The following is a 19,320-nucleotide window of genomic DNA, read 5'->3' as shown; positions in this document are numbered from 1 at the left end:
GCCCAGCACGTTCCGCTCTCAGATGTGCAGCAGTGTGGATCTTTCCGCTCTACCTTTTCACTGTCTGGGATTCCGTTGTTGGTCTGTGACTGTTCCTTTTGTTGTATCTTGTTGGGGAAGAGTTCAAGGGAAAGCTCACTCTGCCATGATGCTGACGTCACCCCTAGGAATCGAATTTTACTTTTTAATACGTTTTACAATGTGTTTCTTATAAGTGGTGTGTTTAGTTCACTTATTTTTAATGTGGTTATTGCTATAGTTATGTTTAAATCTGCCATTGTGGTTCCATCTGTGCTTTGCTCCTCTCTTCCTTCTTGCCACCTCTTGTTTATTAGTAGTACCATTTTATTTCCATACTACCTTTTTAGCTGTACTTTTTTCTATTATTTTTTTATATATAAACTACAATAGGAATCTTTACTTATAATAGTCTATACTCCAACCTTATTATACTACTTCACACAAAATGTAAATGCCTTCAAATAAATACACTTCTATTTTCCCCTTTTCTTTTTTATGAGTTTGTTTTCACATATTATATTTCTACATATATTATATATCTTTTTATACTTTATAATTATGTATGCTTCAAATATATATAAAACAGAGAGAGAAATGGAGAGAGAGACTTTAAGGTTCTATTATATTTACCCATTCATATCCCTTTTTGGAACTTTTAACTCTTTCTTTTGGATCTCACCTTTTATATGGTATAATTTACCTTTATCCTAAAGGACATCTTTAGCATTTCTTGTAATCCATGATTGGTAGAGACAAATTATCTCAGTTTTTAACTGTGTGAAAATGTCTTTATTTTGTATTTTTCTTTAATAATTGAAGGATACTTTTGCTTGATATAAAATCCTATAAAGAATGTAGGAGTCTAAGTTGATAAGTGTGTGTTTGTTGGCCTTTCAGTATGGTATATCATTCCATTTTTTTCTGACTCCATTTACTCTGATGTGCAGTTAGCCATTATCCATAGCATTGTTCTCCTTTATGTAACGTGTCTCTTTTTTTCTGGCTGTACTCAGATATTTTTCTTTATCATTGGTTTATAGGAATTTGTAGTTTCATGAGGCTGTTTTTAATATTGCTTAGGGTTCTTGAAATTTTTGGATCTGTGGGTTAGTATTTTATATCAATTTTGGAAAATTTTCCTCAATATTTCTCCCTCTGTCTCATTTCCTTTCACTTCTCTTTCTGGGACTCCATTTATACTTTTGTTAGACATTTGGTATTGACCCATAGATCTCAGATACTCTGTTTAGGCTTTTTATTCTTCATTTCTCTTTGTGTTATAAATTGGACAATGTCTATTTACCTGTCTTCAAGGTCTCAGATACCTTCTTTTCTTGTATTCAGACTGTTTTTAAGCCTAACAAAATAAACCCCTCATTTCTGATATTGTACTTTTCCATTCTAACGTTACCATTTGTTCTTTTTTATAGTTTCAGTTTCTCTATTTTCAATATTTTCTCCATCTGCTCACTCATATTGCCCATATTTCCCACAAGATCTTATAACATATTTATCATAGTTATTTTAAAACCTGTGTGTGTTAATTCCAACATTTGGACCATGTGACTGATGACTCATATCAGTAACTGATATTTTCCTCTTCCCTATGGGTTACATTTTTCTGCTTCCTCATATGTCTTGTAGTTTTTATTGTATGCTGGGAATTGTTGTAAAAAATCAGTAAACACTGAAATAAGCAATGCCCAGAAAATGACATGACTCTTACTCTGTCGGGCTGTTGATATGGATGGATAAATTGATCTAATTTGTAACTGGCAAGTATCTGGGATTTTGTACAGCTTGTATTAGATTTAGTTCACCCCTAGCTTCAAACATTTTAAAGGAAGAATCATATCTTTCCCTTCAGCATAACTTCATATTCTGGTACAGGTAAAATTCTAGAGAACTCTCTCTGTTATACAGCCCCACTGCCAAATTTATCAACTACAGGAGATATCTCCCTGATTTTCAGCCTACTACTATTTCTGTTTTTTTTGTTTTGGGGGGATTTTTGTGTTTTTTACTACTAGGGAATTAACCTACCTCTCTGCTCTTGACTGGCTGACCGTGCCTTGAGAGATCTCTTCATCTTACCACCCCACATCCAGACTTTAGCATGTCAAGGCATTGTACCCAGCCAAGGTCCATTCTACCTCAGCATATCTCTCTCTGCTCACTTGTCCAATAACCAGCCCTTGGTGGGCTTCCTTCACACAGTAAGGCTCCATGCACCTTAATGATGTCTTATACAGGTAAAGAGCATATGCACCTTAGTGTGGCTCTCTCTCAGCTTTTCCTTCCTGTCTCCAGCCTTTGGCATACTGTCCCCATGCACTTGGTGAAGTTCTCAAGGTAAAGAATTGATAGATGGTGTAAACTCATTTTGTGAGTTGGGCACCATGTAACTCTACTCTGTCATACCAGCCCACATGTGACCATAAAATTATGTTTAATCTGGGGTGTTCTCCTTATTCATGTCTAAAATTGTTCTCTCCTCCTTCTGCAATGCTCCTAAAGATGAGAGCAGCCACAGGTATCATCTCCTCTAAGAATAGCTCCTCCCTTATGAATGTTATTATTCTTTTTAGCTTTCTTTATGCCCTCATCTATCTGATGATTAAAAATTGCTGGTATTTATTCTTTTGATAAGAGGGATGACAGTCTCTTGCAACTAACTGGAAGCAGAAGATCCTTGAATTATTTTTTAAATATACTGTTGACCACTGTCTTGTGTAAGATCTTTACATCTTTATTCATAATTGGAATGGAGTGTTTTGTAACTGTGGTGAAGCATGTGCGTTTATGAGTGTGTGATTTTTGAGATTTGATATCAGGCTTATTTTAGCATCATACAATGGACACCATCCTGGTGTCCAGAGACTGCAGAGAATATACAAAAACTGGCAGCATCAAACGGTGTGAATAGATTTGAAATCCCTCCAGTAACAACAATGTACAGTTAACACCCAGATTGTAGCATGTCAATTTGCAGCTTGTGTCTCTAGGTGAACGCCTAAGATAATTGTTTCCTTTACCAGGTTTCCAAGTCATACCTAGATGCTATAATGATCTTGCATATTTATCTTAACCTCTTTAATGTATTATCTGTATCCAAACTGTCTAAGATCACCTTTCCACTCTTTTTCTTCAAGAAATGAATCTTTCATCTATTTTTCTAGTTCATGGCAGCAGCCGATAATACCACATAATGCCTACATTTATGCAGAAGCATCTGACTGTGATATCGTTGGTAAAACAAACTCCTATAGTAAGCTCAATAAAGTATCTCTGAAGTGGGATTTTATGAATTGCTTATTTTGCATTTTGCAGATATTGCTATTTTGGGAGAAGTACAAGTAAAAAGGGCTGGAGACACACACAGGCTTGTTGAGATTGAACAAGTTCTCTCTTCACTTAATGAGATGAGAAAGACAATAGGGGGCATGGCTCTCTGGAGACAGCAAATCTGCACAATTGCAAGGGTTCACTTATTAAAGTTAAAGCATGAAAGAAAAGCTCTTTTATCACTGTGAGTATCAGAGTGCCATAGATATTTTTCAGTCAATGCGTTAAAAAACAAACCCAAGGTGTAAAAAAAGAGAAAACAAACAGAAAATAAAAATAAATTTCTGCATCTACAAAACTGAATAAAGTATAATACCCAGTCTAGTCAATCGTCCTAGAGGTTATCTATTAGCAGACTAGCAGGTGGAATTTATAACGTTTCGAGCCAATGTTAGGGGAAAAGTTGAAGTAAAGTAAGTTCTCCTGTAATATTCACTCTCTTTCAAATCTTCCACTCTGGTAGGTGACAGAAACATTGGGATGTGGATCTTTTTGCCCAGTATCCATGTGCCAATGCCCTGTTTTAGATGCTATATAGTTATGCTACTGACTCTTCCCTGGATGTCCTGACTGTCTCATGTATCCTACTTGCTCTTATCTAGATGTCATGACTCCCTCCATGTCTCTTAAGTGATGGTAGCTCACTCTTCACACCTACTGTGTGCATGATGGGCACTATCCTTGCTCCTAAAAACCATATCTCCTCTCATTAGCACCCTAATGTCCATGGTACATTGGCTATCAATCAATGCTTTGTCTATGAATACTTTGATTAAGCATCAAGGAGATAGGAGGCTTGGCACATAATAGAATCTCAATAAATACTTGCTAAATAAATAAGTAATGAGAATTCATGGAGAATCATCGATAAGGAGATAACCATGATTTAAGAAAAATCTTTAATATTAATCTGGCAACTCTGTATAACAACTATTTGTATAACAACTCTGTATAACAGCATCTGTAGAGATGCCAGTTATTGAGCAAGAATTCAGACAAGATATAATCTTGTAAAATTAGAAATTAGGAATGCAGAAAGGTTTTGAAGTAAGATATAATGAAAGTATAATAAAAATTTCCAACTTTGAAATTAAGAATACAGGAAGATCAACAGTAAAATATAATTGAAAATTTGAGCCTGGAGACTAAAGAAATCATGCAATCACTAACAGAAATAGGGACTGTGTGAAGATGACTGGACGTGAAGAAAATTGAGTATAAAGTGTTGATGAATTAACCAGCAGAAAGGGAGAGCATCCCACCGGAATCCCAGGAGAGAGGCAGAATCTGAACAGAGAGTTAAAGGACATGTATCCCATGAAATTGTGTGGGATATCCAATGGCCAGAGAGCAGCAAGAGAAATGAACAAAGGATAAATCTACATTGTGTCATCTCTGTGGAAGAGGACAAAATACTCAAGAAATGAGCCAGAGAGCTATATGTTTAATTTTCATCATTTCTTGATCTCGGTAAATGATAATCTGCTCAGACAGTTTTAGAAGGTTAGGAAATGACTGTGCATTTACATTGGCTTGCATTCATATTAGCAATTTTCTTCTGTGTAGGCTATTGATTCTAGGAGTTGGATTTTGCCCTCTTCTTTTGGAGTATACCATGGTGAAAATAAATCAAAACAGTTACATGTGGGAACTTTCTCCTCATTTATACTTCCTTGCTCCTGGACAACAACGACGTGATCCTCTCTCTCAATTATTAATCATCAATAAAACAGGTAATAATGTGGTGAATACTCCATTTCCAAATACATTCCCTATTCGGAGCATTACTTAAAAAACATAATCATGAGAGAGAAAAATGAGCTTTTGACTTCAGTGTGTGTTAAAAACAATTTATGAGGTTTGGAGACAATGAATATAACCCCCAAACAGAGCAGGAGTTAGGAAAGAATTTGCCAAGGAGAAAGAAATGATCTGGCGGCAGTTTGCAAAATGAGTTTGTATCAAAAAACATTTTTACAGCTTGAGACATAATTCACTTGTCACACAATTTATTCATTTAAAGTGTATAATTCAATGGTTTTTAGTATATTCACAGAATTGTGTAACCCTCACCACAATTCAATTTATAATATTTTTATCTCAACAAGAAACCCCATACTCATTAGTAGTCACTTCCACTCAATCTGCCCCCAGCTCTGGGCAAACATAAATTTACTGTCTGTCTATGGATTTGCTACTCTGGACATTCGCATAAGTAGAATCATACAATATTTGATCTTTGTGACTGACTTCTTTCACTTAGCATGATGTTTTTAAGGTTCATCTATGGTGTAGCATGTATCAATATTTCATTTTTTTAATTGTCGAATATTCTACTGTATGGATATACCACATTTTATTTATTATTCATCAGAAGATAGATATTTTGTTTTTTCCCAATAATTGGCTGTTATGAATAATGCTGCTATAAATGTCCATGTGCAAGTTTTTGTGTGAACATGTGTTTTTCATTTCTTTGGGTTATAAACCTAGGAGTAGAATTGTTGGGTCATATGGTGACTAACCGTGTGAGGAACTGACAAACTCTTTTTTAAAGTGATTGCACCAATTTACTTTTACACAAGGAATTTGTGAGGGTTCTAATTCCTACACTCTTTACCAACACGTTATTTTTCTGTCTCTTTTATCATACCCATCCTAGTGTGTGTCAGGTAGTATCTTGTGGTTTAATTTGCATTTTGCTAATGGCTAATGATGTTGAGCATCTTTTCATATGCTTGCTGACCAGTTGTATATCTATCTTCTTTGAAGAAGCGTCCTTTTTCCCCCCCCATTTAAAAAGTGTGTTGTATGTGTTTTTTATTGAGTTCTAAGTGTTCTTTATACATTCTGGATACATGTCTCTTATCAGATACAATAGATTCTCATTATTCACAGATTATGTATCTGCAAACTTGTCTACTCAGTAAAATATATTTGTAACCCCAAAACCAATACTCATGGCATTTTCATGCTCATTCATAGACATGTTCAGAAAAGTGAAAATTTTGCCACCTGATGCACACATTTCCAGCTGAGGTAGAACAAGGCGATACTCTGCCTTCTTGTTTCATCACTCACACTGTAAACAAATATCCTTTCTGTAGTCTATTTAGTGCCACATTTTTCTGCTTTTTATTGGTGATTTTGCTGTTTAAAATGGCCCCCAACTAGGTTGATCTCCATAATATATCAAGAACTCACACAACTGAACAACAAAAAAACAAACAACTCGATCAAAAAATGGGCAGAGGAAATGAATAGACACTTCTCCAAAGAAGATATACAGATGGCCAATAGGCACAAGAAAAGATGTTCAACATCATTAATCATCATGCAAATCAAAACAACACTAAGATATCACCTCATGCCCGTTAGAATGGCTATAATCACCAAGACAACAAACAACAAATGTTGGAGAGGATGTGGAGAAACAGGAACCCTCATACACAGCTGGTAGGAATGCAAACTGGTGCAGCCTCTATGGAAAATGGTATGGAGATTCCTCAAAGAATTAAAAATAGAGATGCCCTATGATCCAGCCATCCCACTACTGGGAATCTATCCAACGAACCTGAAATCAACAATCCAAAGAGGCTTATGCACCCCTATGTTCATTGCAGCATTATTCAGTATAGCCAAGAAGTGGAAGCAACCTAAGTGTCCCTCGACTGATGATTGGATCAAGAAAATGTGCTATATATATACAATGGAATACTACTCAGCCATAAAAAAAGACAAAATCGTCCCATTTGCAACAACATGGATGGGCCTGGAGGGTATTATGTTAAGTGAAGTAAGTCAGAAAGAGAAAGACAGACACTGTATGATCTCACTCATATGTGGAATATGAACCAACACATGGACAGAGAAAACTGTATTGTGGTTACCAGGGGCATTGGGGGTGGGGGTTGGGCACAAGGGGTGAAGGGAGACATATATGTGGTGATGGACAAACAAAAATGTACAACCCAAAATTTCACAATGTTAAAAACTATTAAAGCATCAATAAAAAAAAAATGGCCCCCAACTATAGTTCTGAAGTGCTATCCAGTGTTTCTGAGTCAAGAAGGCTGTGACGTACCTTATAGAGAAAATATGTGTGTTAGATAAGCTTCGTTCAGGCATGAGTTATAGTGCTGTTGGCTGTGAGATCAATGTTAATGAGTCAACTATATATGTATATAAACATACGTAAAATAAGGCAATGTATTGATTGGTCAAAGAAACCGTTGTAACCAGAGGCTCAGAGGAACGTAACCCTCGGTTTCCCCAAAGAGCAATGGCACAACATTCAGTAATTCAGTGTTTGTGGTGACTTTATAGAACATCACTACCATGAATAATAAGAATCAACTGTAAATGTTTTGCACATATTTTATCTCATCCTGTAGATTGTCTTTTTACTTTCTCATTGGCGTCCTTTGAAACATAATGTTTTAATTTTTATGAAGTCTGACATATTTTTTTTCCTTGCTTGTGCTTTTGGTGTCGTAATTAGATTAGGCTTTGCCTAACCCAAGATCACAAAGATTTACTCCTGTATTTTCTTCTAAGGCTTTTATACTTTTAGTTCTCACATTTAGGTCTATGATCCATTTTGAGTTAATTTTTGTGTATGGTATGAGGAAGGGATCCAACTTCAATGGAAATTCAGTTATCTTCCTGGGAGGGGCAGGCCACCAACCTTTCTTATTATCCCCAGCTCCATGTTGCAGAAACTCAATACCAGACAAGAGTGGTTGAGAGGTCTGGCATTCTCTTCTTCCATCTATCCCCTACTCATAAGGTGGAAGCTGTATCCTAGGAACAAGAGGCCAAAAATAGTGTGGGCCAATCATCCTTGCCCCAGTTCCTCCCAAGAAGATATTCTAGTCCTAGACTGGGCTTGAGGGGGAAGGATGCCTGAGCTCCTGGCTACACCCATTCAGAGTGGAGCTTCTGTCATGCTAATTGAGGAGGGGGAGTGAAAGTATAGGTTTTTGGCTCAAATGCCACAGTTTCTAAGTCTTCTTACCCAGATTTAATAGATTTTCTTAAATAAATGGGGGGTTTTTTCATGTTCTTTATGCCCTTAAGAAAATCAAGAGATTTTAACTTGTTGGTTTTTTAGTAATTTTCACAAGTTGTGATTGTTTTTCTGGGAAGAAGGTCCACAGAGCACTTCACAAAGCCGTTCAACAAGTTGTCTTTCTGTATCAAGAAGCATTTTGAAAATCAATTAATAATCTAGCAGTGGTGAAATGAGATTTAGCAAATTTGATGGTTAATTAGTAGAAATTATCTGTGTCATTAAAACCTTATTGGTTATGGCCATTCATTGCAAGATCCAAGGGAAAAAAATCGATTCCAAATGCCATATGGTGCTAAAAACGACTTTCACATTAGCAGTAATCATAAGCAAATAAACATATTACAAAGTAAACTCCATGAGAAGTGAAGAGATTTTTAATTCACAGTGGCAAACAGGTTATCAGGTGGAAAAATATCCTGACAGTCCATATTACAGTATCACATAATGACAATAATTATAATTTCACTGCCCAACTTGACATTGATTTTCTTAGTTTTGTGATACCTGATATATTTAACTGCAAATTAGGAGCAGGCATTGATAACTTTATACATCCTGTGGAGCATCAGAACATAGCTTTGGAAGTGGATGCATTTGGAACTAGAAATGGCACTGATGACCCATCTTACAATGGAGCTATCACAGAGTCTGGTAATGGAAAGGTATGCTGGTCTCTATTTAATAATTTTTCCCAAAGGTGTGGAAAGCTAATATAATATCAATATATTCAGGTCTCCAATTTAGGAAACAAAATGAAAAACAAATACTGCTTTCATTTATTACTTAGTGAATTGTAGACATTACTACGATAAATAATTCATGTATCAACCATTGTCTACCAAAACAAATGCTGTGTATTAGCAAAATAAGTACTATACAATACCCACTGTCAAGTGCATATTTAAGTCCAAAGAATTCATATTTCCTCTCAAGGATTTTATAATACATATATTCTAAAACTTCTATTTTATTCTTAAACAATAATAATACTTGATTCTAGCCTAAAGCCAGGCATCTGGTATCCTGAAAATTAGATACAAGCTATATACATATTTTGTTTTACTTACACAGTGTTTGGTTTTTGTTTTGATTATTTGACACCATTTTAAAAACATGATTTTTTAATTAAAATATCGAATTTTGACCTCTATAGAAAAAAATTGAAGATCATTGAGAATTTATAACCTTACTTTTTGTATTTTAGAATTACAGCTTTTCATTAGCATGCAATACCAAAAGACTGAATTCCTTCCCAGTTCTTATGGATATTGTTAGTAATGCGCTACTTGGAATGGTTAATGCATCAGCACATATCCAAACTGACAGAAGTACATTTTTGGGGCTAAGTATAGGATCTTGTAGACTCTCCTCCATCAGGAATCTCCCAGGCGATCTTTTAAGTGTTGAAATCTTATTCTAATTAGTAAACCACTGTGTAATAAATTAGCATTTGGATTCATGCTAGCTCTGTGGTTTTGTAAAATCAATCCACTTTTCAGAGTTTCAATTTCTTTAATGTAAAATAAAACTGACAAAATATTTTTCAAAGACAATGTGAGGTAGTGAAAGTGAAATCCTACAGTGCTATCACTAGTGTCAAAATAATGAAAGAAAGAGGGGAAGAACCAAAAAAAGAAAGAAAGAGAGAAAGAAATAGAAGCCATATTATTATTACTTTTAGAAATGCTACAAAAGAAAAAAATTTAGGACAAAGTTCAGGCTGGAACTGCAGATTGGTTACATTAGAATTACTCTAGTTCCTTGTCAAAAATATTAATTCCTTGGGCCTACTCCAGGCCTACCAAACTGGCTTTTCCATACATGGAGCAAAAAAATCTTATTTCTTAAAAATGGCCCAGGTTATTGGAATGTGTACAGCACTTTAAGTTTAGAAACCAGGATACCTATCAGAGTTTGTAATTATTCCTTTTTGATTATTTCCTAAGCATATTTCTCCATCTTAGAGAGTTCTTTGAGCACAGAGACCATGTATTTTTAATGCCACATAGTGCCCTGTACCTAGAATAGGGCCTGACACATAATAAGCACTAAATGACTTATTTGTTAAATCCATAAATGAATGTCAGAGGTCAATAAATTATCTATATCCCACTCAACTCTAGGGTTTTGTGATAATATATATTGCTAATAACTGTTTACCCCAGGGCACATAAAATGGACCAGGTACCCATCATTATTTTCATATGCTCCAGCAGGAGCTTGCCTTACCTTCTTGTTACATACCTCTTTGTGTGCTCAGGAAATAAAAATTCCTTTCAGTCAGGGTGTGTAAGAAACTGAATCATTAAAGCAAAAAGTTTTAGTCATCTATCAAGTATTAATTAATTTCAGAATATGTGCTCTGGTTCATTTAATTAACCTCCTGTATAACTGTGAATGTCTTTTCAATTTTCTGGTTTCTGAGGGCAGGATACAATCATTGAGCAAATTGCCTTGGGCTTCCATCTGTGAAAACTTCCTGTTTCAGCTAGGCTGAGTCTGACACCAACCAGCTCAGTTGACCTGGTATTTATGTGCCCAGCATCCAACTTTAACTAATCTCCGGCAACTCATTTTATATTCTATTCTAATTTACCTACTCATTGCTCAAGTAAGAGATTTCTGTAGTTTCAGACCTTGCTTCTGATCTGCCCCAAGTCAATGAATTTGCCTCTGAGTACTGAACCTACCTAGCACACAGGATGTTCTGGAAAGATTCTGATAATAAGCTTAAATCTCACCTTTCTGTGGTTAGCAAGTGTCTCTCTGATGGCCAGTCTGGCTCTGGTTATGACTTTTTTCCAGTAATGTGCTTGATGAAATAACAACTATGTGTATCATGAAAGCAACATGGGGACTGCTTTCAAGACAGTTTGTAAATCTTCTATCCTTAAAGATTGTTACAAACAGGAGCAACAAGTATAACTAAGGGCACAGGTTTTCCTTGGAGATTTCACTTCCCCTTCTAGCACTTCATCTTCACTTTTGACTCCTCATCTAATATTTATCTGGTTTCATGGTGTACCTAAGAAAAAATTTATTATCACTGTGCCCAAAAAAACATCTTATATGATTTTTGAGTCAAGATATCACATATGAAATAATTAAAGATCAGTTAGGAAATTGAATGTTTCAACTGTGAATTGTCATTATTTATTATTTAGCATCAGAATAAATTTTGGAATCATAAGGTCAGAAAATGGAAAATCTTATTTTTATTACTTTCCAACTGTGTAATATTAGCAATTCATTCACCTTCTTGAATCATTTTTCTTATCCATAAATTTGAATATAAACCCAAGAGCCAAGCTTCAAAACTGGTTGGATAATGAAAGAGTTTGGGAACCTCAAAAGGGACCAAAGGCAGGATTATAAATAATCGCTCATATATTTTAAAAAATGTGTTCCAGAAAATGAATTTTGAATTTGTTCATTCAGCTCATTCTGCTCTTTGCATTTTCAGGAGGACCAGGGCAACCCATTTGAATTCCTATGACATTCTATGTTCCGGTTGGTTTTGTCATCCTGTTGTGCTCCTTGTATTGCCATGAGCAGCATTGACGATTATAAGGTAATAATGAGCAGCTGAAACTTTTGTTACCTTGGATAATTAGAAGCTGAAGATAATATAGTTACAGGATTTTTCATGAGGCTATTTATACATGTTTAATCGAGCAGCCAATTCAGACATACATCCTAAGTTATAAGAATAAAAGGAAGTTTTATAAGTGGAGATCTAAATGTATAGGTAAATAAATAGATTACTGATAGAGAATGATTCCAAAATTTATATGGATATGTAAAGAACCTAGAATAAACAAAATAACTTTGAAAAAGAAAAACAAAATTAGAAGACATGCTTCTGACTTCAAAGCTTACTACAAAGTTATAGTAACTAAGAATGTGTTATATTAATTAATGATAATCATAGAGATGTACGAAATATATAAATATTCATATACAGATATATGAAATGGAATAGACATTTCAGATATAAATCCACACATACATCATCAATTGATTTTCAAGTAAACTACCAGGGAATTCAAGGGGTAAGGTTAATCTTTTCAGCAAATTGTACTAAAACAACTTGATATTGCTATGAAAAAAAATGTTCTCAACACTCACTTCACACCATACACAAAATTACTTTGAAATGAATCATAGATCTTGTGGTAGGCAAATATTTCTTAGATGGGACAGAAGAAGCATATATTATAAAAGAAAATGATAACAAAGTTCATCGAAGTTAAAACCTTTTGCTCTTTGTAAAACACCAATAAGAAAACACAACAATAAGAAAATAAAGAGATACAAGCTGGGAGAAAAACATTCACAATACATATATATTTAACAAAAGATTTGTATCAAGAGTATAAATAATTCCTACACCTCAGTAATATAAGATAGTCTAATTTTAAAGATGGGCAAAATATTTGAACAGATACTTCGCCAAAGAAATTATACAGATGGAAAGATGGCTAATATCATGAATAATCCAGAAAATAACCCCAATGAGATACCACCAAATAAAATGAATAATGTTAAAATGACTGACAATATCAAGAGTTTGTGAGGATGTGGAAAAACTGGAATTGTCATGCATTGCTGGTGGGAATGTAAATTGTACAATCACTTTGCGAAACAATTTGGCTCTTTCTTATCAAGTTAAAATTACATTTATTGTATAACTCAGCAATTCCTCAGCAATAGATACTCCTAAGTATTTATCCAAGAGAAAACATCTTTTCACATACCGACTTGTACATTAATGTTCTTAGCAGCTCTATTCATAATAGCCAAACCTGAAACAAGTCAAATGTCCAACAAGCTGTGAATTGATAAATTCTACTATAGCCATACAGTAGAATACTACTCAGCAATACAAAAGAAGGAACAACTAATAAATGCATCCACATGGATGAGACTCACAACCGTTACACTGTGAGAATGAAGACAGACACAAAAGAGTAAATACTGAATGACTTCATTTATGTGAAATTCTCAGAAAGGTAAAACTAATCCATAGTGACAGAAAACAGACCTGTAGTTTCTTGTAACCAGCAATAAAGGCTGTTGACTGCAAAGAAGCATGGGAAATTTTGGGGGGTGATGGAAATGTTCTATACCTTGATTATGATTGTGATACAGGAATATACACATTCGTTGAACTTCATGCAACTGTATACTTAATATGGTCACTTCTTATTGTTTGAAAATTATATTTCAAAAAAGTTACTTAAAAAAAGGTTGTTGAAATAAAAGGAAATTTTGAAAATGTGAAAACTTGGAGAGATAAAAAGAAAATTTCAGTGTTTAACTGACAATCTGTTTATAAATTTTCATTCACAGACACTCTTTCATTAATCTAAATGAATCTTTAATGTGTCTACAAATTATTGGAGCATCTTGTTAAAATGAAGATTCTGATTCAGTAGTTCTGGAGTAGAGAAATTTTGAGTGGTAATCATAGGGTGCTGAATTTATATGACTAATCAATGCAGGCCAACTTGCATTAGCTTTACTTACAAATTTCAATAGAATATCTGTCAACGGCTCCATTTTTGTAACTTTATTACACAAAATCCATGAAACCTTGCTTAGGCATTTCTGTTTACTCAGTACCATCTTCATCTGTGTCACTTCTTTCCTTTCCAAAGTAATTCTGTTGCCCAAGGGAAGAGAGTCCCATCCATGTAACCTTCCCTTTCTAGTGTAGAACCTCCAGGAATCTTGGGAAATGCTGTTTACTGGCCTGATGTAACTGTCAGTCACTCTGGCAGTAGCATAGTCCAAACTTGAAAACTTCTCCCCTAGGAGACATGAACACGTCCTTTCTTTGGCCTGTGGGATGCCACAATTTCACCACATCTCTCCTAACACTTTGGCCTAACACTGTCTCTCTGTCTATCTCCTTTGGAGTTTCTTACTCCTCGATATCATCTCTAAATTTTGAGAAATTCTCAGGTCTCAACCCTTGGCTATCTTTTCATGTGAGATGTCATTCTCTCCTAGGCAAGCTCATCTAACACTAGGACTTCATAATCCCCTCTACCTACTGGTCACTCATGGATTTGACTGTACCCCAGGTCTCTAATTTCTAGTTTCACCTCCCATGCTGATCCAAACTCCCTTCTCAGTATTTCTACTGGTGGCATCACAGATTCTCAAAGTGCATGTTTCCAAAACTGAAGTGTGTATAATATTCTTAAATGTGTTCCCCCTTTCATATTTTTTGTCTCCATAAGTGGCAGTACTGTGTACTCAATTATCCCGTCAGTCACCTAAAACCATCCTGTAATCCTCTCATAGCTTCACTCACATATCGAGTCAATTACCAAATCCTTGTCAGTTGATCTGAATGGACCTGTGTTCGAATATTTTGATATGAATCCCTAGGTCAAATTATGTCTCAGACATGAGCATCATTTAGCTAATCAGAGACCATCAACAAATGAATTTAAGTCTGTTTTAAAAGAAAAAATACATTCAGAATTATTAGGATGGTTTAATGTGTAATTTGTGCCAAAAATTGCATCATTTGATAAGTCGTTTTAAAATATATAATTTAGTATGTTTATACAGAGAATGGCAAGCAATACAAAATATATTTATATTTATGGATGTATTTATCTGTATGTACATATACATAAATATTTGGATGGGTAATAAATATTTGAATACATACTATGGCAAAACTACCCTAACACATCATTTGTTTAGATTAAAAGGATAAAGCTATTTGATACATATACAGAGAGAGAGAAAGAGAGAGGGAGAGAGAGACCTTCATGTTGAGTCGAAGTACAATCACTCTGATGGGAAGTTAGCTGCTTAGATAAGTGTTGACCATTAACAAATAGACGGCCAGTTATTTCTCCAGCAAAAATGGGTTTATTTGGGATCAGCAAAGAATTGCAATTCAGGCTCTGCAACCATGGCAAGTCTCTAGCAGCAGGGGGAGGACACACTCTTTTATAGAGGGGAAGAGGAAGTTGGGAGGGTTATTGCAAACAAAGAGTCCATTGGAGGAGACTGGAAGTTCAATGTGTAGTGGCTTCTCATTGGTTGCGTTGTGACAGCCTCTCATTGGCTGAGCTTCTAGCTGGTCAAGAAGAGGAAGTCTTTTTCCTTCCTGTTGGGCTCTGCCAGCAAGGTAGGGATGAAAGAGCCCCTTTCTGGCCTCCCAACTCCATTTTAATAAGGTTTCTGTTTATTAATTTCCACAATAGATAACTTCTCCCACCACACGCCCCATAACTCATTAATCACTGTTTTGTCACTGCAGTATTGTTACCTTGATTATTCTGAAGTCTTCTTTCACATATTTCTACCAGGTGTGTGATGAACAGCAATGTAATTAATTAAATCAGCAAAGTGATCATTTACAATTGTAACTATCCATATCCCTTGGTCTAGATTAACATTTGTAGCCATGATGCAGAATTATCAGAAATGAAGATTGTTTGAATATTTTCTTATATAATTCTCATTTTCTTAAACCTCAAATTGAAATACCACTTTGTATCTTTGCTGTCTCCTAATCAGAGCAAAGCTTGGTCCCAGCTACGGATTTCGGGGCTCTTCTCTTCTGCTTACTGGTTTGGGCAGGCGCTGGTGGATGTTCCAATGTACTCCTTGATCTTCCTTTTTATGTATCTAATGGACTACGCTTTAAACCTCCAAGACACTGTATTTAAAATTGTAAATCAGATTATACAAGTAAGTGACAATATTCATAGAACAAACATCATTGTATGATTTAATTAGAAAATTTGAAGATGCAAATTGTTTTCATTGATATTCACACTGCCATAAATTAAATAACTATAAAACCCTGTGCTATGACTATGTTTTGGATCCTAAATGTTATCCTAGATTGCATCTGTCTTTAATTAAACTTAGCATTCCTGTTGATTTCAGGTCCCATGTGCTGTTGGTTATGCCACATCACTTGTCTTCTTGACATACATGATTTCGTTCATTTTCCGCAAGGGGAGAAAAAATAGTGGCATTTGGTCTTTTTGCTTCTGTATTGTAAGTGTGTTTCTTGTGACCATTTATTTTGTATATTTGATATACAATTCTGACCTAATACTTTAAAATTTGCCCTTGGTAGACTGATAAATTAATATTACCGTCTAAAATATTTTAAGTTTTCCTTATGTACAGATCCTTTTCAAAATCTGCATCTTTTTCTCTTCCTATTTCTACCCTTGTCTTTCTTTAAATGTAGCCAAATTGTTTCTAAAAGTATAAAATATTTAGTAGAAGAAAACCTGGAAACCATCTGTATCTTCTTTTTACTGAAAAAGAAATAAGCCCAAAGAATTCCACAAAGTTATACAAGGTTATAAATACTGTCACTAGCATAGTTAAAACTAGAAACTACTTCCTCAAACTCTCTCCTGAGAATTAATTCCATAAAGCAACACTTATTTTATCTAAATTAGGAGGGTAAATACGTATGATTTATGAGTATCTATTCTAATTTCCTGTCATTTCAGGATGCCAAAAAATAATTAATTCATCAAACATTTGTTGGCTTCCAACAATGTGTCACCAACTAAGACTGATAATGGATTAAAAATAGACAGTTCCAACCTTGAAAGAGCTCTCAGAGGGTAAACGAATGAGTAAGCAGACGCTTATTAAAACAGAGTGATAAGGAAAAGATTATGGACGTATCATCCATCTTTAAAAGTCTGTTGTACAACTGAGTAATAAAGAGGTCTATGAAAACCAGAGAGGGGAGAGATTAGTTCATGAAAATGAGAACAGAGATTTTCTTTAGGAATTGACACCTGAAGAAGAGTAAGATTTCAACAGCTAAAGAATAATGATGCAAACAGAAAATAATGAGTAAACAGAAACCCAGAGGGAAGAAAGTCCAGACTTATCTTAGGAACTGGTAATAATCTGGTGTGGATATTGATCAAAAACAAGGTACAGCCTGGACTTGGTCCTAGTTATGGTGAAAATAATGGTTGGAATCATGGCTAGCCTTCAGTGATGTGCTCAAGAATTTATTCTCCAGGCTGTGGGAAGCCATGGGCGCTCATAGGTCAGAAAAGAGACATGATCCGAGATATACCTTTAGGAAAAATATTCTGAAAGCTATAAAAGTGATGGTTTGTAATACAGAGAAACCAGAAGTACAAAAACTTTTAGGAAGTCATTGCAATGGTTTAGAAGAAAAGTCTGAGAGTTTCAGGTGTACTGATAGCTTTCTCTTATCCCGGAATTTTGTGTTTTAGTCCTTCTCCTTAAGCCACTCCAGATTGTTAAATGCTTATATTTCTCCATTGATACAGTTAACAAAAATATACTTTCATTGTTGTTGTTATTTTATTCCTACTAGATATCAGTTTCCACTTTTCCCTATGATTATTGCTTATCTATTATTCTGAATTTTACCTCCAAAAACAATACACACCACCTTTTTTCCTTTCCTATAATTAAAATATTCTATATATCAGATCCTATATTTATCCAGTGATGTCTCATTCATGATACTCCAGGTCAAAGGAATTTGGCTAAGTCACTAAAAGAATACGTCAATGGAGATATGCTGATTTCAACTTAGTTTTGAGATTGGAATTGAAATTAGGAATATCTCCAAGATGAGGCTTCTCGATTTGGAGCATATATTGAAATGAAGAGTGGCTAACATACATATTTGTATTTTCTTCAGATCACCATCTTCTCTGTGGTTGGATTTCTGTTGGATAGCTATGGACATGGCATTGTATGGCATTACCTTTTTAATATCACAAGCCACATTAATTGGCTGTGTGTTCTTATCTTTTCACGTAAGTGATGCCGCCATCCGTCCCAGTGTCCTGGACCTCATGACCAATTGTGAAAGTTTTGCCTAGGTTTGGGGCTCTACGACATGTTGAATATGCATGACATTTGACGATTTCTACTTCATGGATTCCAGTTGAATTTCCCCCAGATAGGACAGTGTGTTCTGGCTGAACTGTAATAGAGAACTTGGCCCTGGTTAATGTGTGGGGAGGAAAGGTCATGGGTTGTGGGAAATAGAGCAGCCTTTATACTCATTCTAAGCCTTAGACAGTCCTGGGCATGCTCAACTTTAGGAGGAGGCAAATGAAATGTCCCTAATCTATGGGATTTCAAGATTCTAGAGAAGTACTCAATATGAATAAAATCCCTTTTTTTCTTGCTGACTGATACCTATACTTCCACAAAAGGAAGGAAGGTACAGAACATGAGTGAAGAGGTATCCATGGGAAGGGAAAAATGGGAAGGGGCCTTATGAAAGGACCAATGGGCACAGGAAGGTGTGTGAAGCTCTGTGTGATAAGGATAAACCCTGTCCCTCTTTCATTATTTGGGGAGACTAGCACAGATCCCCCAGATTCTCTCACCAGGTGAGGAATAATTGCTAAATTCTATTGCTTCAAATAAAAGCACAGTAATTCATAGACTTTGGGAGGAAGGCAGCTCCTCACTATACATTTTGGTACAGACACTTACCTGATTCGTTAGTGCCCTTGAGTTCCCTGTGTACAGCAGAGCTGAGCTCTGCTTGGTCTTTTTGTGCCATCCTCTCACCTTCTGGCACTATATCAGACAATGCTCCACTGCTCTTCATGGGGTTTTCATGGCCACTTTTTTCAGAAATGGGTGGCCAGGTCCTTCTTCCTAGTCTATCTTAGTCTGAAAGCTCTGCTGAAACCTGTCCACCATGGGTGACCCTGCTGGCATTTGAAATACTGGTGGCATAGCTTTCAGCATCACAGCAACACGCAGCTGCCAAGAGAGAAACAGGTGGTGTGGTTCCCCTCCCGGGAATCAAACCCAGGCCACAGCGAGGAGAGCACCGAATCTTAACCACTGGACCACCAGGGCTG

At 35.6% G+C, this 19,320-nt stretch overlaps 1 protein-coding gene across 1 annotated transcript in view; it reads left to right on the top strand.

The window, feature by feature from the left end:
- ABCA8 (ATP binding cassette subfamily A member 8) overlaps positions 1 to 19,320 on the top strand; it is a 67,353-nt gene that overhangs the window by 36,911 nt on the left and 11,122 nt on the right. Inside the window, 9 exon segments of the mRNA XM_087441890.1 lie at positions 3,352 to 3,550; positions 4,933 to 5,099; positions 8,969 to 9,102; positions 9,645 to 9,780; positions 11,902 to 12,011; positions 15,989 to 16,162; positions 16,364 to 16,477; positions 18,135 to 18,181; positions 18,183 to 18,252. Coding sequence (XP_087298016.1) covers positions 3,352 to 3,550; positions 4,933 to 5,099; positions 8,969 to 9,102; positions 9,645 to 9,780; positions 11,902 to 12,011; positions 15,989 to 16,162; positions 16,364 to 16,477; positions 18,135 to 18,181; positions 18,183 to 18,252 — 1,151 coding nt within the window.

This window comes from Ceratotherium simum, chromosome 16, assembly GCF_057802395.1.
Source record: "Ceratotherium simum simum isolate JZ-2026a chromosome 16, ASM5780239v1, whole genome shotgun sequence".
NCBI classification, from domain to species: domain Eukaryota; kingdom Metazoa; phylum Chordata; class Mammalia; order Perissodactyla; family Rhinocerotidae; genus Ceratotherium; species Ceratotherium simum.
Note: the sequence above shows the minus strand (reverse complement) of the source record. Positions and strands in the feature narration are given on the sequence as shown.